Source organism: Elaeis guineensis, chromosome 13 (assembly GCF_000442705.2).
Source record: "Elaeis guineensis isolate ETL-2024a chromosome 13, EG11, whole genome shotgun sequence".
Classification (NCBI taxonomy): Eukaryota; Viridiplantae; Streptophyta; class Magnoliopsida; order Arecales; family Arecaceae; genus Elaeis; species Elaeis guineensis.
The window spans coordinates 72090829-72115118 of NC_026005.2; the positions used below are offsets into that span (position 1 = coordinate 72090829).

The following is a 24290-nucleotide window of genomic DNA, read 5'->3' on the forward strand; positions in this document are numbered from 1 at the left end:
TATACCAGCATTGTGAGTTCTCCTGCAAAGTGAAAAGTAATTTAGGATAAGACGAGTCATACAATCATCCATGTACTTTTATCTTGAGAGTTTAGATTTGCTTATGGTTTCTCGGACCAGATGGTCCTTGTTCTTGCTCTATTAGTTAATGAAATGAGAGGTCAATTTTCTACTATTTTGCATGAGAAATATATTACTACATCTTAATATTTTCCCTTTTTTATATATATGTGTCATATGCATGCTACTAAATATTAGTAGTTTATAGGCTTATGTTATTTTATTATCAAGTCTTCATGTATATGACTCATTGAGAATTTGATTGGGCCTTTGAGTTGACTCAAGTCAACCTACTTTCAAGTCAATTTGTGTTATTAGATTTTTAAGTAAACTTAAAGAAAATGGTGGCATCATGCCTCGAATATTACATCCAGATCGACCATGCACGTGATACGGCCGTATAAACTCTGAAGCGAAGTCCAAGAGATCATGTAAGGTCTACAAGATGACTTCATTATTCGAACTCCAGGTCAAACCCATTCAAAACTATGTATCCCATAACTCTAAAAAGAAAAAGGAGGATTATAAATTTTACAGTCCAATAAAAATCTCTCACACTTACACTAACATGAATATGAAATATCTTTTAGTAAATAGTACTGACAGAAAAATAATAAGATTCATGCATTATCAATTTGATAATTTAATAATATCATCACAATTCTATTAAATACATTACATATCACCAATTAGTAATTATATTTAATAATAATTTAGTAAGATTACTTCTCATTAATTGATTAACACAGTTTTGATCTTGACAATATTATTATTCCTATACTGGACTAGTCTCATCCATCATCAATTTGATAATTGAATAATATCATTACAATTCTGTTAAATACATTACATATCACTAATCAGCAATTCTATTCAACAATAATTTAGTGAGATTACTTATTATTAGTTGGTTAACATAGTTTCGATCTTGATAACATTATCATTCTAATACTGGACTAGGCTCACCCACGCTCCAGTTTATACCAGATCAAACACACATCATATTTTCGTCCATGGCCGGTAACTTCATCTTAGCCCATAACTAACATCACAAGTATCATATTTCACACATATCGATTAGTCCAGATATCTTTTAATTAAATATGATTTATCATCTTAATTTGATTTCAGCACTGTACTAGTTACAGCCATGCTTCAACCTGTGACAAGCCAAACACACATGCTTCCGTCATGGCTAGTAACCATAATATTACATCTCAGCCTACGACTGATTCGCCATGTGTTATACATGGATGATCCAGTATATATATCATATTTTTTATATGACCAACTAGCCCAAATATCGCCCACCCCATTAATTATGTTAAATTATGATTTTTTTTACTCAATATGATATCTATAATTAAGAAAAAATTAATTGCAAAATCATGCAACATCAATTCATCAACGCATAATACAAATATCATTATATACAAAACATGCAACAATTATGTAGGTACACACACACACACACACACACACACACACACACACACACATATATATATATATATATATATATATATATATATATAATATATATATATATATATATATATATAATTTCTATAGTTATATAAATGATGGTGTTGAAGAACCCTTATCTCTATTCATGATTAACTCAAATACTACAAACACCAATCTTCCCCTGGGTCAACGAACTTGAAGGTAGTATTTTACTCAACATCATCTTATCTAGACAATTGTCACCTACAAAGCCAGATTTCATTGTCAGAATAATTATAAATGTCCAGAATCCTTGATGAAAAAATTATTAAAGATCAAGATAGATGGTTGCATAATGCTAGTCTAGAATCTCTAATCACATAACACCAGTCTGAGACCCCTCCACAAACTCACAAAACATCTTTGAACCCATAATTGATCCACTAAACACATAGAGAGAGAAAGAGACGAGCGAGAAAAGGGAAGATGGTCAAGAATAATTTTTCCTTCCCCCCTCTCTCTCTCTTTCATTTTCTTCTTGTCCATGAAAAATAAGGGAAAGGGATGGACTCTAGGCTAGCCACTACCATGGTGGTGAACCTCGGTAGTAGTAATAGCTGCAATGATCGGATGATGAGCCATAGCTGGCAACTGATGGCGGTATGGGAGAAAAATAGGAAAGAAAGAAAAACAGGAGAAGGGTTCTAGGCCAATCAACTCCACGGTGGCAGCCCTCGATGGTAATGACCCTCGTAGCTCCTGCCTTTAGCAGCTTAAGCGTCCATGTTCAGCAATGACGGCTGGTTCAATAGAAAAAGAAATGAAAGGAAAAATAGGAGAGAGAAAATACCAAAATAGGATAGTCAATTTTTCAACCAAATCCGATGATTTTCGGCACGAATCAAGATGATGAAGTCATCAACCACAATCAAAAGACTCGAAGAAGGCCATGGATGAGAGATTAGGATGGATTACCTCGCTTCCGATACTGAATCCGTGGCAGCTCGCCAAACACAATCAACAAAAAATCAAAAAGAAATGCAAAGGCTCCATCGATGATTGATAGTGGATTAGGGCCGATGCCTAGAGCAAAGAGAGAGAGCCCTTTATGGCTGAGATATAAAGTTTTAATGAATCCTAGAATCCCCCTTCTTGTCAGACTCGAGGAGAAAGATGACTCCCATCGAAAGTTTTTTTCCATAATCTCATGTGCCGAGGGCACGTTGGTGGCTCAAATGGTTGATCCAATCCCAAATGACCATGGACCAAAATGGATGCAGGTCAGGTCTTCGTAAGTGGCAAGTGAGGTTGAGGCAAGGAGGTGGGTGTGCATGCCATGAAGGTGGAGAGGTTGTAGGTGCTGAAGGAGGATGACTATGGATCAACGATGTGGCTATTGAAGAGGAGCCACTTCCGCATTAGTGTCATCCTCCCGGTTACCTTGTTTTAGTTTTTATTTTTTAATTTTTTGATGAGAGAAAAGACTTTGTTTCCAGGTGTTAGAAACTTAGAATAGAGGCTGGTGAGGTCTAATAATGTTACCTGGACCAATTAAAATCATTAAAATAGATGGTAATAGAAAAATGGGCATAGAAGATAAACACTTTAAATAACCAGGGTTAGTGTTTCACTAACTATGGTTAGGATTGAAAGCCACATGTTTGTGCTAGACCCCTTGTATGTCTCAAACGAACGGTTCTTGGCTCTTGAAGATTGTTCATATAAGATTTTTTGTTATTTTAAGATTGCTTTTTCTATTCATGCTAAACAAACATAGAGGCTTTTCTACACCATGCATCTTTTGTTTTCATCCAGATCGGCCTCAAAGAATATTTTGAAAAAATAAACCTACCAACAAATGTCAAACACAGCCAAATTGTGAAAAAATAAAAAAAAATTGGAACATTCTAGAGGATTTTTGGTCAAACGGTGGCATCATTGGCATGTCCACTCGAGCAATATTGGATGTCTATATGATGATTAAGACTTTGTGTGGCATCTCCACCATCTTTTTGGAGCATATTGCTCATCTACAATTTTAGTTCTTATTGGTTTCTTCTAATCTAAACCACTACTCTCTCTCTCTCTCTCTCTAGTGAGCGGGGATACAGTTGATGGGGAAGAAAGAATAAGTGAATTATTTTGACTTCAAACTGCGATCTAAACATCCCTTTTCTTTTTTTATTAAGAAAATATGAGTACAATCCATATTATGTTTTGGGATATTTTTGTAGGATTCTATTATTTTTAACTTTTTAGTCAAGATATTCTCTACCAAGAAAAGGTAAAATCTAAGAAAAATCCACATGAAACTCCATTTCAAACGAGTCCTAATCAAAGCCTGAGCAATGCAAGACATCATCTTAAATTTTGGTGCTTTCTTTATGGTTCACCGACTTATTTAAGTGGGCCCTAATTCATCAATTTGAATAATCTATCTATAAGGAAGCTGCGGATCTAAAATTTATATGATAGTAGGATACAATTATATATATATATATATATATATATATATATATATATATATATATATATATATATATTAATATATTAGAGAGAGAGAGAGAGAGAGGGGCTCAGGTTGATCCGATTCGGCTTTGAATCTGATCAGGTTTCCATTGTTCAGTTCGTACAGATCTCCATGAAGGAAAAATAAAAACTTAATGACATCTACATGGAGATATCTGTGTGGAGTTTCACACATATATTTACTTATTATGCATGCACGCGTCTGTGTATACGCATACATATATGTGTGCATAAGCGTGTCTATATGCATATGTATACATTACATTCAAAGAAAAAGAAGCACACATAAATTTCAGACTACAGTTTGAGCAGAGATGATCATTATGCATGTCAAATTCACCTAGTTTTAAAGCATGCTGAACAAGAAAAAGATAAATCAAGCAACCTACAAAAATATGCAGGATGACACAAAATGCAACCTAAATTTGAAGGGGGAAAAAAAAAAAAAAAACTCTGCAGCATAGGAAGGTCTTAGTGAAATCAATGCAATATCTGGACAAAGACTTGTAATGTAAATGGAAGAAGATCAAGAATTTTTTTTTTTTTTCCAAGCTTTATCAATCAAAAACATGAAACTGATAATTACAAAAAAGGCATGTCAATTATTAAATTAAGCTGCACCTCTATTTCAGGATGAAATATTTTGTAAACACTCGGAGAGACATGCTCCAAAAGTTTCAAGCAGAAAGATGACCTGGAGAGAGCTAGCTATTTGATTCACCCAGCAGAAACCCCACAAGCACGAGCCAATATAGAACATATTCATGATTAATTAAACCTTTCCACCACCCTTTGCAATAGCAGAAGAGAGAGATGAGACCATCCTGAAAATAGATACAGATCTTATTTCATGAAAAAAGAAAAAAAAGAAAAATAGATGCAGATCTTTGGATGGTAATAGAGATTCAGAGTCAGCATAACTAGTGGAAATAAAAAACAAAAAAAACCCTCTGCCTCTGCCTCAGATGACATGCATCAAAAGAAATACTCCAAACTTTCAAACAAAATGTGCAGCACAAATAAGAATAATGTAGCAAATCCAAAATCTTGCAAAAGCAAAACTACAATACCTGATTTGGTTCCTCCATATATATATATATAGGCAAACTTATACAAGCTCCCAGCTAGAAAAAAGAGAAATATATTTAAGTGTACAGGTACGACAAACTCTAAATAACTAAAACAATAATAACCAATCAAACCTGCAATTAAAACGAAACCATGAATTTTACCCGAGTATCCTGTTCTCCTCGGCGTGACTGCTTCTCCGACGTATCCCTCTCTCTCACCACCCAGTTCGCACCCTCGCCGCCCTCTACTCCCACGCCACCCTCCGCAACCGCCTCCTCGCCCGCCACCTCCGTCGTCCGCGACGCCCCTTGGCGTGCTGATCTCCTCACCGCCATCCGCTCCCCTGCCGCTGCCTCCGTCTTCGTCTCCCACCTCGGCTTACCATCACCCGGCTTTCCTCCGTCTTCGCGGTCATCTTTATTCTAGCCAACAGTGATTTTTGTTTTTTTTTTTTTAAATAAAAGAATTGTTTCAAAAAAAAAAAAAAGAAAAATAAAAGAACCAGCGTATACATCAAATCAATTCCAAATAATTATGATTAATGCAATCACAGTCATCCATCAAAACAATCCTTTCTCTTAAATAAAACATGCACGTTGTTTAACACTAATTGAAATAGGCTGATGGCCAAAGCAAGGTGAGGGTGCAACATCCTGCAATTGGAGAAATTATTAGAAATGAATCTACCTCGTCCTAATAATTTCACCCTTTGATTTTGTTCATGGATTTGGATAATATAGGATGGTTTGCAGGATTGGCATGGAGTCATTTGATGATAGCTAGTCTATGATACACGCAGGATTGTTGCATATGTGAATGGTGCGCGATATCTGGAGCATTGCCACCTTCTTACTTGTTACTTTTTAGGTAGATTAGATAAGATAAGTTTCTGTCGAGAGAACCCATCAGCACCTACTTGCTTGTTAGGTAAAGGGTTGCCTTTATTTGGACCAATGGGCTCCTCAGGAACCTTTATCCCATGCAATACCACACCCCCTAGTCCCTAGTCATGCATGCATCTCTCTCTCTCTCTCTCTCTCTCTCACACACAAATGGAATGGACAGTAACGAAGGGCAATAAATGGTAGGGGCGGTAAACGAAGGTATTCAATGCACTAAGGAAAAGCTGTAAGCAATCTGCAAAAGGAATAATGCAATCTTTATGTACCTTTTCGCTACGAGATGCTGTTTTCACTTATTGATCTCTTTACACCTTCCTCCCCCTTGCGGATCTTTCAAAACCAAGTCAGGAGGGAATAAAGGATGGTCGGGGAAAAAGGGGATCGTGCCCATATTGAGCAATAGGATGGGTATATTTTTTTTTATTTACTAAAGAGTTGATAGTCTAGCCACAAACATATAATGGGCATACTAAAGTTATTAAATCTGGTCCGACCAGCATATATTGAGCAATAGGATGGGTATATTTTTTTTTATTTACTAAAGAGTTAATAGTCTAGCCACAAACATATAATGGGCATACCAAAGTTATTAAATCTGGTTCGATCTGGTCAGTCGGACTAAAAATCCGATGATCCGACCATGGGACTGGACCGGTTACCTAATTGAACCGGCTGTGTTTAAAATCCAGTGAAATTCGGACGAACTGGCCGGTTGGATCGCGAACTCTTTAACCCGACAAAATCCAGTTGAGGCGAAAATCCGTTTAAATTACTGTTCATCCTTCATCTTTCGATCGCCCCTAGGGCTTTGACTTCTCGATGCCGGCTTTCCGAGTTCCAACCCCATCGGCGTCTTCTCCTTCCTCGGTGACCAAGTCGGCAGCGACGACGGTGAAGGACGAGGATCAAGCAAATGGCAGTAGCCGAGACTGAGGATGAGCCAACGAGGATGACTGGAGCCTCCGGTGAGTAACAGCGGTGCTTATCCTTTTTTTTTCAAATCTCCGATGAATAGGCTCAAGATCGGCCCCTCCGCCTCCTTCTCCTCCATCCGCGACCTCCTCCCTCCGCTTCCTCCTTCTCCGCTTGACCCAATCCCCCCTCTGCCTCTTCTACCGTTCGGGACCTCCCTCCGCCTCCTCCTCCTCCTCCTCCGCTCGGCCCCCTCCCCCCTCTGCCTCCTTCTCCTCCGTCATCCGGGACATCTTCCCTCCTCCTCCTCCTCCTTTGCTCGACCCCCTCTGCCTCTCTCTCCTCGTCCGAGACCTCCCTCTGCCTCCTCCTCCTCCGCTCGACCCCCTCTCCCCATCGCCTCCTCCTCTGCCATCCGGAACATCTTCCTTCTGCCTCCTCCTCCGCTGCCATCCGAGACATCTTCCTTCTGCCTCCTCCTCCTCCGCTTGACCCCCTTTGCCTCCTTCTCCCATCCGGAACATCCTCTTTTTGCCTCCTCCTCCGCTCAGCTCCCTCCCCCTTCCGCCTCCTCCTCCTCCTCCGAATGGGATCGCCTCCTCCCCCTCCACTTAGCCCCCTATTCCCTTCGCCTCCTCCTCCATCTAGGCGTTAGTGGGATTGGGAGTTGAAAGCCGTGGACGGCATAGGGAAAAAATTTTTTTTAATGGCTACTACAGTGCTGTGTCATAGTGAAGCAGTGGACTGCTGCTCGTGATCCATGAGTTCGTGACCGTGAGTCCCACTCTATGGGATCATGGAAAATTTTTTTTTTTGATAGGAGTGGGAGAAATTGTTGATGATTTAATGCTATTATTTATCTTCAACTTATAAATTATAAATTATAGCTCAATTTAATTTTTTTTTATAGATTATCAAAATGACCTCTATTGAGGAGAGTATGCCATCTATGGGTGATACAAGTAATACTTCATCTTCTGGAGTTAGAAGTAAAAGTGATTTTGCATGGAATTATTATAGAAAAGCTTCAAAACTTAGTGGTAATACCAAAAGGATGAAGTTGGCATGTTTGTATTGTGGAAAGTATTTGCTGCTGGTGGGATCAATCGCTTCAAATAACATCTTGTAGGAGTAAAAGGAGAAGTAAAATCATGCCGCAAGGTGCCAACAGATATTCGCCATCAAATGATACAAAATATTTAAGCTATTAGTGAGAAGAAGAAAAAAGCAAAGACAATGGATGAAGATTACAATCCCTTTAGTGCAAGGCATAAGGAACATGAGGAACAAGTATATTATAGACAATTGGATGAAGATGATGACATACAAAAATTCCTCGCTCATCAAACAATTTTACAGGTAATGCAAAAAGTAAAAATATAGAAAGTGAAAAAAATAATTAGAAATATTTAAAATTATTTCATGTCAAGAACAACTCCTAGTGCTCAACCAACTATAAAAAGTTTATTGCAAAATAAAGAAGCAGTTGAAAAATGTGATCTTACAGTAGCGAAATGGGTGATAGATGCATGTGTGCTATTTAATACTGCCAACTCTAAGTATTATCAGTGCATGATAGATGCCATAGCTAATATGGGATCTAGTTACAAAGCTCCAAACTTTTATTCTGTTCGTGATTATTTATTAACCAAGAATGTTGATGAGATGAAAAGCTATGTTGAAAGCTTTCGTGCCACATAGAAGAAAACATGATGCACAATCATGGCTAATGGATGGACAGATCAGTGTAAGAGAATTTTGATTAATTTTTTAGTTTATTATCCTAGAGGGATCGTATTTTTGAAGAGCATGGATGCTTCAGATACCTCAAAGACAACTGATATGTTATACAAGTTGTTCAAAGAAATTATCATATCCATTGGTTCTGAAAATATGATTTATGTAGTGACTGATAATACTGCAAATTATGTTGTTACTGGTAAGAAGTTGGAACAAGATTTTCCTACTCTTTTTTGGTCACCTTGTGCTGTTCATTATCTTAATCTCATTATGTAAGACATTGGTAAGTTAGTTTTAGTTAAGAACACAGTAGCCCATGCTACAGGTATCACAAAATACATTTATAATCATTATTATCCTTTATATTTGATGAGAAAATTTACTAGTGGAAAGAAGATAATTGTCCGGCACCCACATATTTTGCTATCAATTTTATTGCTTTACAAAGTATTTTGGGCCAAAAAAACTGTATTAAGAGCAATGGTGATTTCTAGAGAGTGGACAACTTCAGCTTATGCTAAGGATTGTAAAGGAAAAAAGCTTATCGATGATGTGCTTAACTCTCTTTTTTGGAATGAATGTGCAACCATTGTTAAACTAACAGAGCCTTTATTCGAATTTTGAAGATTGTTGACAGTGATGATAGACCTTCAATGGGCTACTTATATCATGCTATGCATTAAGCTAGAGATGAAGTGATCAAAAGATTTAGAAAGAAAAAGGCTGTAGTTGAACCTTATTTGAGGATAATTGATTCTCGATGGGATTTACAATTACATTAAAATCTTCATGCAGCTGGATTTTAGTTGAATCTTTATTTTCAATATGACTCAGAACTTATGGATAAACATCCTTGTAGTATTTCTGGACTCTTAGATGTCATAAAGATGTATTCATTTGGTAATCCAACCATGCAGGGTAACTTAACTAATGAGATGAGGTTATTTAGAAATGCAGAAGCTGACTTTGGATGCTCATCGGCTATAAATGATCGAAGTCGCTTGGCTCCAAATAAGCTTGTTCTTTAGTTATGTCCTTATGCTTTTATTGATATAAAGTTTTTTCAATTACATTCTATTTTAACAAATACACTATTTTGTATCTAGATGAATAGTGGGTCACATATGAAGTTGTGCATCTAATTTGCAAAAGTTAGCTATTTATGTTTTAAGCCAAACTTGTATGCATCCGGGTACGAGAGAAATTAGAGCATCTTTGAACATATTCATTCTAAAAAGAGAAATAGATTAGAGCACCAAAGGCTTAATGATCTAGTATTTGTGCACTACAATTTGAGACTACAACAAAAGTAATTTTATTATGAATGACATCCAAATTTTTTTATTTATTTCTTGTTATTTAATTTTAAACTAACAAATATTAAATATAGGTTTTATTTCAAGGGTCGCAACTATGATCCTATTGACTTTGAATTGTTTGGTGATAATGATGCATGAGTATTAGTTGATGAGCCATCAGAGTTAACTAATGAGAAATTGAAAACTTTTCATCGTAAATTGGCATCATGTTCTATTCAAAAAAATAATAATAATGATGAGCAAATTATTTTATTATGTAATTTATGAATAAAATATCATTACAATTTCATGAGATATGATTTTTTTTTTAACTTTTTGTTAAATTTGTGACTTTGTAGATGTATTGAACTTAGAAGATTTGGATGGTGATGATGGTGAAAATGATGAAAATGATGTCAATAGGAAAGAAGATGGAGGAGATGAAAATATTGCAAGTCAAGAAGATGTTTTTGCAAATATTGACATAAATTTCAGTCCATTAGCTTGAATTTTATGTTGTGTACTTGTTTATCACTTTTAACTTTTTTTTTTAAGATATTGAAGTGAGATATCATATATTATTGTGTACTTGTTTATTAAAATTTTTCATCTTGCTAGCAGATGTGGATGGTTATGTTTTAAAGTTGGATTATATATTTGAGCTTGTATCAAATTTTGGTGTTTCTGGATATAAGGTTAGCAGTTGGTTGGGTTCATATATCTTTACCAGCTTCGTTTGTGTGGTTGAATAATGCATGCTTGTTAATTGCTAAAATTTATAAATTCATGGCTTATTATCTGATGAAGCTTTTTATGATTTATGTTATTGTGGATATAATGTATGAGGTACCATGGATTATGCGATGGAAATATTAAATAAGTTTAAACTATTAGTTAAGTAGTTATTATGAATTTATAACTTCATGCCATTAAATTTTTATATTCATGAATATTTTAATCTAATTATTTATATTTATAGGATTATAATTGTGTTTCATCTGTATTTTGATACTTGCAGCATTGGAATATATATTATCAGGATTATTATTGTATTTTTGGATATAAACAGATTATTAAATTTTATATTTTATGCTTTATGCTTTGACTCACCGATTCAACTATTGATCTGACGGTTGGATCGTTGATCTACTGACTTGGTGTATTGTCCAGATCAAAGTCTGGGCCGGGTTTAATAACTTTGGGGCATACTCAAAGAGAGAGAGATGAGTGTGGTCAAGCACATAAAAGAGGTGCAAGGTCTCAGTGGAAATTATGTTAGCAGTGTTGACCAACCACCTACCGCGCGGCCGCGCTCACGGCCAAGACCATGGGTTTTAATTCAGACTAATGGACACAAGTAACGTGGCTTCAGTTCAAACCTTGCTATACTGTTGAAAATTATTGTCATTCAAGAAATCTTGATTAAATTAATTATGATGTGGAGGCATATATGAGGTCCCGACCACACCCTCTTAATTATGATGTGAACACCTCTTGGTTTTTTTTGTTCAACTCTTGTTGCATACAAGGGTCTAATTTCTGATTTGATGTACAGGAGGATTTTTGTAGGATGAGCTTATCAAATTCGCAGTGGTATGCATGAAATAAAATAAAGCTCACTGGTAAAATTAGGCTTAAAACCTGAGTCAAAATTCAGGCACAGAGAACAAGTAGATAGGATAACTTTTTCTCTTTTTAAGATACAAGGGTTGAGAGAAACTTCAGAAATGAAGATTTGAAATTGAATATGGTTCTGCAGGCTGTGCTGAAAGAGTTATAAGTCCAGCCAAAAGATGCCACTTACAATGGAGATAATTGTTAAACTCTTCCTTTCAAAAATAAGAGAACAAGTGAACCTCTACAACCGTGGTTGCAGGAAATTCTTACATGCAGGTTACGCAATACATTTTTATTGGTTGTGGAATTTAGGTGCATCTAACATGCTGAATTTGGGTGGGTGTTTTTAATAGGAAAAGAATTTAATTTATATTTTTATTTGTCTATCACATACACAAATTGTGGGAACCTCCGACAACTAGGGTTACAGGGGATCCACTGCCAAGCAACTCAAAAAATTGAGTATATAGGAGTAAATACTATTACATAGGAGTTATTTTTGTTTTTGGTATAGGCCAAAAGAGAGTTAGAGGAAGGCGACTTCGGGCAACTACCTTCTTTGGGTATGACCATAGAGTTCCAATTTTCACTGAAGAATGTTCGATTCGGGATCGAATTTGGATGAATGGACAGTCTTCTCCCCATCATATGGGCGAATCCAATGGATGAGTACATCACCCTAGCACCATTGAGAGTTAGAAGATCAGATGCCACTTTCAGACTTCATATCCAGACCATCAGGATATACTCCCTTTCGATTATTATTACATAGGAGTTGCTATTTGAGCAATATACGTTGTTGTTTTGGCAGCCTTTATTGGATTGGCTGCAATCTCTGAAGGCTCAATACGGACACAACTGTAAGCTTTCTTCAGATTAAATACACCAGGGTGGACCAGCTCAGCCTGTTAGCTGATGGCTGACAAATGAACTGCTTTTGGGACCATCTCTTTTAGCCCAAGGCCTGTTCACTTTGGCGTTTCCACCTCCCTCCCTCTCTCTCTCTCTCTCTCTCTCTCTCTCTCTCTCTCTCTCTAGCTTCTGTGTGAAACCCTAAAAATCCTATAAACATCCTATTCACAGATACAGCACAGCGTACCCTTAAAAAATTGGCATATGACAACTGTTAAATTATGAAAGCAACACATCCCTGAGGACTTCAGAAGATGCCCATTTCTTATATGGCAACGAGGACAAAAACGTGCCTGTTTCTGGGGTTTGGTTGATGAAAGGGAGCCTGCAAAAGGGAAGAGATGGAATCCTCTTAATGAAAGAAAATAAATCTCATCTTACTTTACTGCAGCTTTAAAATTTTTTACAAGAAGTATAATGCTGATGGTTTGGAGCCTGTGATCTCAAGAATATTTAGATTTTCAAAGCCGGACATTCTATTCCTCTTGGAGAAAGGGGGTTTGGGGTGCGGGGATATCTCATTTTTCTCGGCTTCTTCAAACAAGGAAAAGAAGACTAACAACTATACCAGAGATCATGTAGTTTTGCAACTAAGATTTCACTCGGAATCCTTCTCGTTTTCTTTTAATTCTTTGTCAATATGTTTCTTTAACAATTTGAGGGACCCTACTAGTGTTTGTTTTCTCTCCATTATCAGAAAAGAGTATATAGAGCATGAGTTTGTTTTAAGAGTGTGATGGGCTTCCTGCGAGATATCTTGTTTTATGATCTGCTTCCCTTCTTGCAGGGTTTATGGGTTTGGAGGTCATGATCGTTTCTGGTGTCGCAAGATCCAAGAGAGGACTCAGAAGAGGAAGAGATTTTTCTCTTTGGCCTTTCTCCATATCAAGTAAAATGTAGTCCTTGTAAAATCATCTTATATTGGCCTGTCACCTCATGATCAAAACCTAAAGGAACTAATTCCTACACACTTTTGTTACCATATTATGGGATACAGACAGATGTGAAGAGTTTTGGCATCTGTAGAATGCCTATTCTATGGATAAAAGCATGGAATAATATCTCTCTCTCTCTCACTCTCTGAAAAACTACACAAGGAACAGTTTTAACAAGCCAATTGAAGGAGATGGAAACACTCTAGAGCAGAAGGATCATGGCAGATTGAGATGAGCACTTCAGCTTCTTGTTGTAGTAGATGAATCCTCTACCCTTTTCTTGAAGAATTAATTATCTCATATTGCTTTCAGGTGCATAACATTTTACAGAAACAAGAAGAATTTTGGCATGCTTTTCTTTCTCCTTGTGTAATGATAGCATGTAAAATAGCAAGGTAGGCAAGCCTATTTGGACCTCTTTCATTGTTAAGGACCGATAGGGGGAAATGTTTTAAGCATCTCAGTGTTGAAGATGCTTTGCTACATTGGCATGATGTTGAGTGAGACCCGTTATGGTGCATCTAGGAGCCATAATCATGAAGATCTAGGCACCACCACAAATATGCCTTCATCTGTTTACGACCTTCCAATATCTGCATTAGATTCAGTTTGCTCCCTGCAAAGTTGCCTGCCAAAGAAGGATTGCAATTTGTGTGGTCCTCCTAGCATTTGGTTTGGTGGATGCCTTAATGAGGTTGTGTTGGTCCCTAAGCTAATATTGTAGGCTCGTAGCTTCTTAGGGTTTCAGGTATACATGCATCTGAGGAAGGTCCGACCTTTAGTCTTAAATAAGCTATACCATGTGATATCTAGATATAGATCCATCCTCATCTTGTGGTGCACTTTCATTTATTTGATATTGATCATCAAATTCTTGTCTAATATTGAACATTTGACTTTACTTCACATCCAGTTTCTCCTCTTGAAAATTATGATGCATCGGAATGATAAGATATATATAGTGCTGATATTGCTAACAGTTAGAAAATCAGGCTATACCTTCTCAATGCAACCACATATTTGCTTGCTTACCTTCCATATTTCTTTACATTGAGCTGCCATACACTGTTTTTGACTTTTATCTTATGTCTTATGGATACATCATTATGGCTAAATAGAGTGCAATAACATTCATCTGAATGTTTAGCTCCAGGTTGGTTACCACAAGGCAAAGGTGATTTGATTGCAACAAATCAATTACAATGGTCCCAAGAGTTGAATAAAGCAAATTTTCTTGGATTTTATGCTCGTGATTCTCAACTAACCACCGCAGCATATCCCTTCCATGATCTTCAATACCCTAAGAGGTACGAAGATTCTCAACGACATGATACATTTATTAGTATGCTTATGACAATACCGAAAATATTTGAACCAAAAAATATCTAGGTTAGGTAAGACCAACTTACCCTTGTCAATAAGGCAGTGATTGAGAGATGTATGTGATCAGAAAAAGATAAAAACCATGACTTTTCGGTCAATTTCATAGGCATGATGAATGTGCACCACAAGTTTGCAAATGCACGGTGCCTTTTTCTTTTTTTAGGCCTTTTGCAAATCCATCATCTTCCCCATCCCAAAATGCGCAGCTTGCTCGAACTGGTTATGAATTCAATACCAGGTCAGTTCGAATTTGAACCCTACAGGCAACTGGACCAGCTTTACTTTGAGCAAATTTGGAGGTGCACAGCCCCACTCTGAAGCTTCGTTCCTGCTGAACCCCTGAGGAATCTATCTTTCTCAAGATTTTTGCACTTACAGGTAAGCCGATCGCAAATTTCTTCATGGCTATAGTGAACAAAGGAGGGTGAGCCTTCCCCTAATTGTCTATCAAGAAAATATAGTTTTTCCTTTTAATAGGTAAAATCAAGAAACATATATGCCATTGCTTGCTTGCACTTTCAGTAAAGTTATCTTCATCTCATGAAATAGAACTTATTTCATGGATGATAGAGTTAAATATGTAGGAATTCTGAATATCAGATTACTTCAAGCTTTTTACCCTGAGAACATAGATCTCACAGATATAATATAAATTAAGAATCATTGGATGTCAGTCGAGAAGTGCAGATTCTGATCCTGTTACTTCTTCATTTTCTTTTTTGAATTTTGATATACCCTAAGATTAATTACAAACTAAAGATCGTAGTGTTTCTTCCAAGTTTCTTCTCAATTTTCCATACTAACGTAAAATTTTTTTTGATCAAGAACTTTTGGATTTAGCTTGGATGAAGCCCCTCTCTCCCCACCTCCTTTCTGTGTATATCTATGTGTGCATTTATGTTGCAGATGTACAATTTCTTTTTCCTCGGTACTATTTTAACCCGTGCATCTACAGACTGTGAATCATCAAATATCAACAGATAGAAAGAAGAGTAATTTCTTTAAGATAGAGTAATCACCAACATATTACTCACATAGATGATAAAGAATTGAACATAGATCGAACAACTTTTGGGGACTGGAACAAACATTTGTCGATCTTTCACGAAACAAAAGGACTACATGCATGAAATACATGTGTTGTTGACTGATTCCAGAATGATAGAAGTGCGTACTTTATGCAGGGAATTCTCGGTTTCAATTTGAGTATTTTCTTAAAAGTGTTGAAATTAGTAAGATGATCAGAGATTCAAGAGAAGAAGAGCTTTTTACTAAACAAGGAGGAGGTACCAATGTGGATGGGTTCCCAGTAAGTTCAAGACTATGGTCAGGACTAAAAAATCCAAGAATTGTACGGGTCTCACGCACATTTGGAGGAAAGGATAGACATAGCAAAGTTAGGACTATAAGAGGATTGAGGGATAGGCGAGTAAGGCTGTCAGTGCCGACTGCTATTCAATTGTATGACCTTCAGGATAAGCTAGGGGTTAATCAGCCTAGCAAAGTTGTGGATTGGTTACTAAATGCTGCTCAACACGAGATCGATAAGCTTCCCCCGCTCCAAATGCCACCAGGAAATTTCATTCAATTCCCTCAGTCCATGGCAGTCTCTCACAAATTGGCTCCACCTCAAGCTCCCTCTTTCGATCCCACCAGAGATGGTACTGAGTTTATTCATGATGATAGAGCTTTCCAATTAGCCTCTTCTTCTAGTGTGGCAAATGGAGATATGCTTGACCATAATACTGTTCAGAATGCAATGAATATGGTGCAAAAATCCACATTTTGGAACTCAGATGTTCTCATGAAGAATAAAGAAAAAGAAGCCATGAAGGAAACCAGCATTGAGAAAGGCAGTATGATCAAAGGAAATGATACAGGAAGTGGTTTGCAGAATAATGACATGTCATACCCCTCCTATCATCACTGGGATCCATCTAATGCACATATCTCCTATCTAGGAAGCCATTTCTCTCAAGCAGATGGGTTCCATAATTATCAGCCTGCATCGATGTTTGCATCATATATGAATCCCCCAACTGAGTTCAATGCAAAGCAATACAAGCACCTTCATATGGACAACTCAGCTTCACAGCTTCTCCCCTCAAATTCTCTTAGAACTTCATTGCAGTCAGGCGGTCCGAGCTTGGAACTTCTCCAACCCAACTTAGCTTTTAAACATCGCCATCCTCAAGGCCATCAAGATTGAGACCAAACAGTGGCAATTCTGGCCGCGGCCACATACATTAACCACCTTCGTAAATTTTCCAGAGGTTGTTGTGAGTTTAGTGTGATTTGAAGTGAAGTATATCGTTTCTTGAGTGTTGGAAGTCGCATGAAATTTTATGTTATTTTTGGATATATGGGAGTGAGAAATTTAGTGCACAGTATTTAGTTTTCTTGTTAATTGGCACTAAATTTACTATAAAGTTGATGTTATTTGCATTTATGAAAGTTAGTTTTTCTTGCCAGGATGGTGTTTTCACACAAAAGGAGAACAACACACCTCTAGTCTGGAGCTCGCGTTATAATATAAGAGATCAAAAGTATGGTCATGACATATTTGCTTGATTTTTTTCCTGGCCCTAAACAATGATGCATCACTTTGTCATTATCATAACATAGTTATATATATATATATATATATATATATATATATATATATATATATATATATATAATCAAATGTGATATAGGACTGACTTGGAAGTTGGCCTTTTAGGATTATATAGTGAAAGGAATAAGTTTCCACAAGGTGCTTGAGATTATGAACATATTTCTCTCTAGTTCTTGGTTTGCTTGTGCCTATGAGTAGTACTATCTATTGAACTACTGATCAATCACTCTCCTCTCCGCCACTACCACCACCATAAAAATAGAGGGGAAAAAATCTTTTTCTTCCATATGATTTTGACATTCATAACTATCATAACTCTAGCAGCTTTTTCAGGAAAAGGATTTTTTTTTTTTTAAAGTCTTGGTAAAGCAAAGAAAAGAAAGAAAACATTGTTTTGACCTCGCTTTTTCAATCTCCGACACTTAATTAACTAAAGCAACGGCTATAACGGTTTCATCTTATTTAAATTATATATGATTTTATGTGTGTTTATGGAAAAGCATGACAGGTAGGTGCTAGGTTTCCTCCAAAAACAAAGGAAAAGAGAAGAAAGAAGGTCACAGGTGATTGATCTGACCCACGGTTTTGGAGCTCTAAAAGGATCGAGATGTCCTGAAAGGAATGTGCTCGAATGATGGCTCATGTTTTAGATAATGGATACTCTCTTGTTTGCTTTGACAAGACAAAGGAGATTGTGCTAATTATCACAACTGCGTAAGACCCAACGAAATACAAGGTAAAAAATGCAGTTGGTGGGAGAGCCAATAAGTGTGGCATGGAAAGTGGCATTTTGCCTTTAGACGGTATCTAGGTAATGGTCCCGGTGCATTTTTTGCATCACATAAGGCTGCATATTGGGTTCTTGATTGCCATCACATTATCTGATCACAGAGATAGATGCATGGCTATTTTCCATCCAACAATGATGTCCCATGTTTGATATGCAACGCGACACACGGTGTTTGACAGCCATCCATCTTCATGATCAGATAACATAGTGATGATCAAGAACTGTACAGCCTCTATGGTATGCAAAAGACCTACTGCAAAGAATTGGAATTTGTGTTGTGGTTTTTCTTGGGGGAGGGCGTGAGGTGCACAGGCTAATAGGGATATATATGGTAGTGTCTCAGTCCTCTTTTTGCCAATGGACCATACTATTTAGGAGATGGTCCCCATTCTCTATTGCCACTTCTGACCCCTCTCTACACCCTCATAATATCTTCATCCATTCTCCGTACTTAGGAACAATACTTTGTAGCTATGAGAATAATACTTTGTAGCTCCGTACTTGAGAATAATACCTTGTAGCTCTAAGAAATACATGTCTTCCTAGGCACCATCTATGGTCTTTTCCTTTGGCCACTCATTTCATTGAACTTAAAACAACACTGGTCAACCTCGAAAACTAGTCAGCAATGATACGTGTAATCCTTTTTATTAAGTTCATTGTTTGAACGACTAATGCTACTGAATAAAGTAAACTTAAAGAAGATAGCATCAAGCTAGCTTGTTAGAAAAGTCTCTGAAAGATAGGTGGATTTGGAATAGATTGCGGAAGGGATACCTCTTGTACTATTGAAGGAATAAATCCATTCCACGAAGTATGCATGATCTTTTTGACGTTTGGTTGGATGGATAAGTGAAGGATATAAGAAACATTTAATATGCACTGAATTTCACGATTGTTTGGGTTTTATACCAGAGAACAAATTATCCATTTTTTTATTTATGTTTATAGAATGGTTTCGGCCAATCCCAAATGTGCTGAGTCCATTGAAGAGCGATCTGTAAAATAAGTCCACTGATCGAATTTTTTGTGACGGGATCCTTCGATGTCTAAGTCAGCGAAGAATAGTGAACAATAGATTTCAAGTAGAATTCGGCAGAATTTTTAGTCCAGAAAAAATTTCTTACCATTGCTGTTTCCTTACCTCCCCTTTATATGCAGTTCCGATGTAATCGTCGAACACGTGGAGTCTATTTTTTATGGCACGAAGGGATAGTTAATCCTTACTATCAATCATAATCATGGAGTTAGTGGACAGTTTATGCCCACTAATGATCGTGGCATGTAGTTATTACCCACGATTGTGGTATCGTGAACGTTGACTCCGATGTACCGATTGCAGTCGATAATTTTGATATACCGACTATATGTCAGTGTTTCTGATATACTGATTGGCCATCAGCTGTACAGTCGATTGAATCGTTGAGATTGATTGCCGTTTGAGGTACATTCGGAGTTATCGATAGGCAGTCGATACACGGATAGACAGTCGGCCATCCATATTCAACGACACCGATAGAATGTCAGGTGACGAACCCTGTAGAGACCATAGTCAAATCGATAACTCCTTTGGTGGTTCTGTTTTGACAGTCCGTCATTAGTTGTCGATACATAGTCGGGGCCCGATCCTAAATCGGGGGGAGCAAATTCAATTGTTCTAACAGTTGCCCCCCACTCCTAAGTCAAGGTGACTTGATGCTTTGGACAATGGGGGTCAACGTATCTTCTGCCATCCTGATTTTGTGGTCGTTTCGACTGCAGGTATTAATGATCTTCTTGAAAATAAAAATCTTCAGTCATTTTATCGCTTCGATAATCGTATGATTCATTGAGATATCGAATCGAGAAGATGGTTATTTAATGTTGCAGTCGGTCAGACAGCTGGATGATTTGATTTTAACCAATTGGGTGCCACCATGTGTCTGATGATTGTTGGCTCCTGACTATTCATGCAGATCATACCGACGTGTTCTGATTAGGCAATAGGTGCATCAAAAAGTCTGAATGATGTTCGGTCCTGGCATTGCCATATGTCAGGATCTGAGAAGATCTTGATTTGAATGAACTCATCCTGACCGTCGGTGTGCTCTATATAAAGATTGTCTTCCTCCTCCATTTAGATTTTCTACTGCAATTCCGAGAGTTTTCCTATGGTGTCAACTGTCGAGAGCTCTGGAGAATCATTTTCTTCTTCCTTGTCTTCATGGTCTCCAAGGCTTCCTTTAGCTTTTAGGTTGGCCTTTTCTCCTTCCCCTCGTTTCTTTGTCTATTTTCTCTGCTTTCTTTGTCGATTTTTTTCTACCATTATCAATGACTAGTAACAGTAGGAAGGATAAGGGTAAGGCTAGGAAAGATGAGAGTAGACCTAATCTAGAACCTTCTCGGGGTAATCGATCGGTTAGTTCGATTGACGACCCCCTTCTTAGTCCGACTATGGAAGTTTCTTTCATGATCGAATCCGAAGTCCTTCGGCTCTGGTAATGATATCGTATTTCAAAGCAGTTTCAGCTTTATGCGCCTGATCCGATGGCCGAGTGATTTTCCCTCCTACTGACCAAATAGCAATTTATGCAGAGTACCTTCGGGCTGGACTTCATTTTTCGATTTCGAACTTTGTTCGAAATATTTTTGATTATTATAGGATTTGTCCTGTCTAGCTTGCTCCGAATTCCATTCGATTAATTATCAGTTTTGCTCTGTTGTGTCATATGATCCCGACTGATCCTAGAATGTCCCTTTTCCAAGCTTTCTTTGTTCTTCGTCCATACCCTAAAGCCGAGGATTGGTGGTTCTTCGGTTCGAGAAAGAGTCTGTCTTTTATTATCGAGCTTCCTTCTTCCATCTATGAATGGAAGAACTAGTTCTTTTTTATTTCTTCTTCTTCGATCTGGGACTTTCCTTCTACTTGGGACAATCTGAGGGTGAACACAAATGAGAATAGCAAAGTCGATGTCGGCAATTGAGAAGACTTCTTGCATTTGAAGGACATGGAAGTCCCAGTGCAATGGGAGCTATTGACAGAGCAGAGCCTGTATGACGTCGGACTGAGTTCGATGCATGCCGTAGGTATAGCATAGTGCATGTCGCCCTTTTATTTTTCATTCCATCTCAAATTTGTAGCTAAGTAATGGTTGTTTTCTATCTGTAGATATGAGACCATTGGCGGATGAAATCCGATGGAATGCCATCAAGAAGAGACCCACTGCCAGTGTCGGTCCCTCTTGGAGTTCGAAGAAGACTCAGCCCGACATACTTTCGATGATCATCTCTGAAGCTCGCATCGAAACAGTCATCACACTATTAGCTTCGACGGTGCTTCTATCATCTAAAGTTCCTCTTCCAGTTGAGGAATCAAGTGATTATGACAATGTCATGATCGTTGATCCAGTACCGACTATCATAACACCGATGATATCTCGGGCACCTCCCACATCCGAATGGATGTCGGCACCAACAGATCAACCATCTGCCCAAAATTGAGGGAAGGCACCACAAGTTCTGGCTGGTGGTGAGGCTCCAGAAGACTTTACGGAGCACTTCGACGTTCGGGTACCTGCTGGTGAGTCGGCCTTGGGGAATCCAAAGTTGGCCAAGTAGCTTTTGAAAGCTGCACTTCTCTCGACGGACTGGGAGAATAGAAAGAGTCGGACTATACCTGACATCTTTTCATCCTTTTACCCAATCATTCTCAGCATAAGTCGGTATTCCAATGTTCTTTTACTTTTGTCTTAGCCGCTTTGTAATTTTAACTGTTGTCATTTTCAGTTGGTGCATGATATGTCGATAGTGGAGAATAGATTCGATGGACCGATGGAACTCGATCGAATATGGACCGATCAGGTTGCAACTGCAGAAGCCAACAAGGAAGTCACCGATGAGCTCCTTGCACTACAACAAAACAGGTTATTAGTGATGAAAAATTTTAATCGTTAATCATCTATTTTCGACGCTAATAGTTATCAGCGATGAAATTTTTATCGTTAATATTTAGTCATAAATAATCATATCATTAATAATATTTTATAATAAAAAAATATTTCATCGCTAATAAAGGATATTTACGATGAATAATTTTCATCATTAAAAATTTTTTGATGAAAAATTTTAATCGTAAAAAAATATTTATGATGAATTATAACATCACTAATAAATAAAAAATTAATAACGATAAATTTTTTTTATTGCTATTAATTTAATTAAAATTTTTGAAATAAAATTTTAAAATTTTTTAGCAATAAAATTTTAAAAAATTTTAGCGACAAAAAATGTGCGTCGCAAATAATTTTTTTTGCAACGAAAGTTTTTCATCGCTATTAATTTAATAATAAATTTTTTTAAAAATCAAATTTAAATAGTATTAGTGATAAAAAATTTACATCATAAATACGATAATTTTAGATAAAAATTTTTATCGCTAATAATTATTAGCAATGAATAATTTTCCATCACTATTAATTATATATAAAATTTTAATAGTTTTATATTTTTAAAAAAAATTAAATTATCATACTAAAATATTTTTTACGACCAATATTTCATCAAAACTAATTTTATCACTAATAATTTAAACATATTTTTTTTAAAAAATAATTTATGAATATATATTTTAAATTTATATTTATAATATTTTTTATAAATTAAAAATAAAAATAAAAATAAAAAATTTACATAATAAATTGATAAATTAATTTTATTATATTAAATTAAAATTATAAGAGATTTAAAATAAAAATAAAAAAATACATAAAGAAACCGTCAAGTGTTGGCATCTGGAGAACGAGCTGGGAAAGAAGAGTACCCGAAAGAATCCGGGTCGGTCTGCTGCTACCTCATCAGCTGTATCATCTACTTCATCTGCGCCATTCGCTCCATCATCTGGATCTGGAGTTGCTGATACTCGTCGACGCATGCAGTCAACTCCTGAGCTCGCTGCTCAGTCTGCTATCGATCCACGGTAGCCTGTTGTCGATCCTCGACAGTTTACCTCTGCACCTTCATCAGCCGAGCCTCGCACGCAGAATAGATGTCGGTCCTAGATGAGCGTGAGGATGAGAGAGTAGTGATCCCATACCCTAGACCTCTAACATAACAGGATCTCGTACTAAGCATCCGATCACAGATCTCATCATCTGTGGGTGCGATCGAGCCTTAAGAGATAGACTGAGATATTATGTCTGTCATACGATCTTGAAAATTAAAGTTATAGCTATTTTAATTTTATAATAAAAATCAGACTGCGAATGAAAAATAATTAAAAAAAATTATAAAGAGCTCCTGGCTCTCCGTCTCTACTCTCCTGACCGTCGCTGGTGGGTCCGTTGGTAGATATCGATCCTACCAGGAAGCTTGTCACTCTCAGCATCTCTCTGCAATTTGAAAATTAATTAAAAAAAATTTAAATAACTACAGAATTATATGCTAATTAAAAATTACTTATCATGTGCTCTATGTGACGAGCGAATGATCTTGAACTCCCATAATGCGGTACGATCTGTCTCACCCGATTCACGATAATTGGACATATCTTCTTTGTACAGTTACCAGTCAAATTAGTAGATAACAAATTTAATTGAACAAAAAATGATTCAATCATTAAACTCTAAAAAAAAGAAGTTTGGATGTATAACCTGATATACCGGATCCTTGTAATACTGACATATGATAGTCCAATCATCCATAGTGATGCTGCCGCGCTACCTCCCCATGATTCTGCACCACATGGTACCAATGCTGATGCATGTGATGACGATAATTTTTGAAATGCAACGATAAATAAGTGTCTACGACTCGCATCACACGATCCTCCTCAAAATCAATAATGTCGAATACACCCTATCAATAACAAATATTAGAAGAATACTATGCAAATTAAATATTCATAATATAATTTATTTTACCTATAAGTGGGTATATAAAATCTCTCTCTAAGCTGGTAGAATGTGATGTCAATCGAAGAGCGTCACGGGAGCATAGCGACGGCATATGATGTCCAGCTCAGTCTGTCATGGCTCGCACCATCCCCTAATGGGCCTGGTGTAGCTGGCTGGTATCTCGATACGGAGACACTGTCCTGGGTGC

General features: G+C 37.0%; 2 protein-coding genes across 2 annotated transcripts; one reads left to right on the forward strand and one right to left on the reverse strand.

Annotated features, from left to right (window-relative positions):
• Positions 1 to 4561: 4561 nt before the first annotated feature.
• LOC140853229 (uncharacterized) lies at positions 4562 to 5831 on the reverse strand. The gene is made up of 3 exons (XM_073247432.1): positions 5268 to 5831; positions 5106 to 5159; positions 4562 to 4859 (listed from the first exon to the last, which is right to left on the reverse strand). Exons 1-3 carry the CDS (start codon positions 5439 to 5441, stop codon positions 4740 to 4742), a joined length of 348 nt encoding a protein of 115 aa, XP_073103533.1. The 5' UTR covers positions 5442 to 5831; the 3' UTR covers positions 4562 to 4739.
• Positions 5832 to 14962: 9131 nt separating this feature from the next.
• Positions 14963 to 17276, forward strand: LOC105056087 (uncharacterized). The gene is made up of 2 exons (XM_010938162.4): positions 14963 to 15183; positions 15990 to 17276. Exon 2 carries the CDS (start codon positions 16043 to 16045, stop codon positions 17012 to 17014), a length of 972 nt encoding a protein of 323 aa, XP_010936464.2. The 5' UTR covers positions 14963 to 15183; positions 15990 to 16042; the 3' UTR covers positions 17015 to 17276.
• Positions 17277 to 24290: the final 7014 nt, after the last annotated feature.

Coding starts and splice junctions, on each gene's coding strand:
- LOC140853229 (XM_073247432.1), bottom strand. CDS start 5,441: ATGGCGGTGAGGAGATCAGCACGCCAAGGGGCGTCGCGGACGACGGAG. Junction 5,160..5,267: donor GAGGAGAACAGGATACTCGG/GTAAAATTCATG, acceptor TCTTTTTTCTAG/CTGGGAGCTTGTATAAGTTT. Junction 4,860..5,105: donor ATATGGAGGAACCAAATCAG/GTATTGTAGTTT, acceptor ATCTATTTTCAG/GATGGTCTCATCTCTCTCTT.
- LOC105056087 (XM_010938162.4), top strand. CDS start 16,043: ATGATCAGAGATTCAAGAGAAGAAGAGCTTTTTACTAAACAAGGAGGA.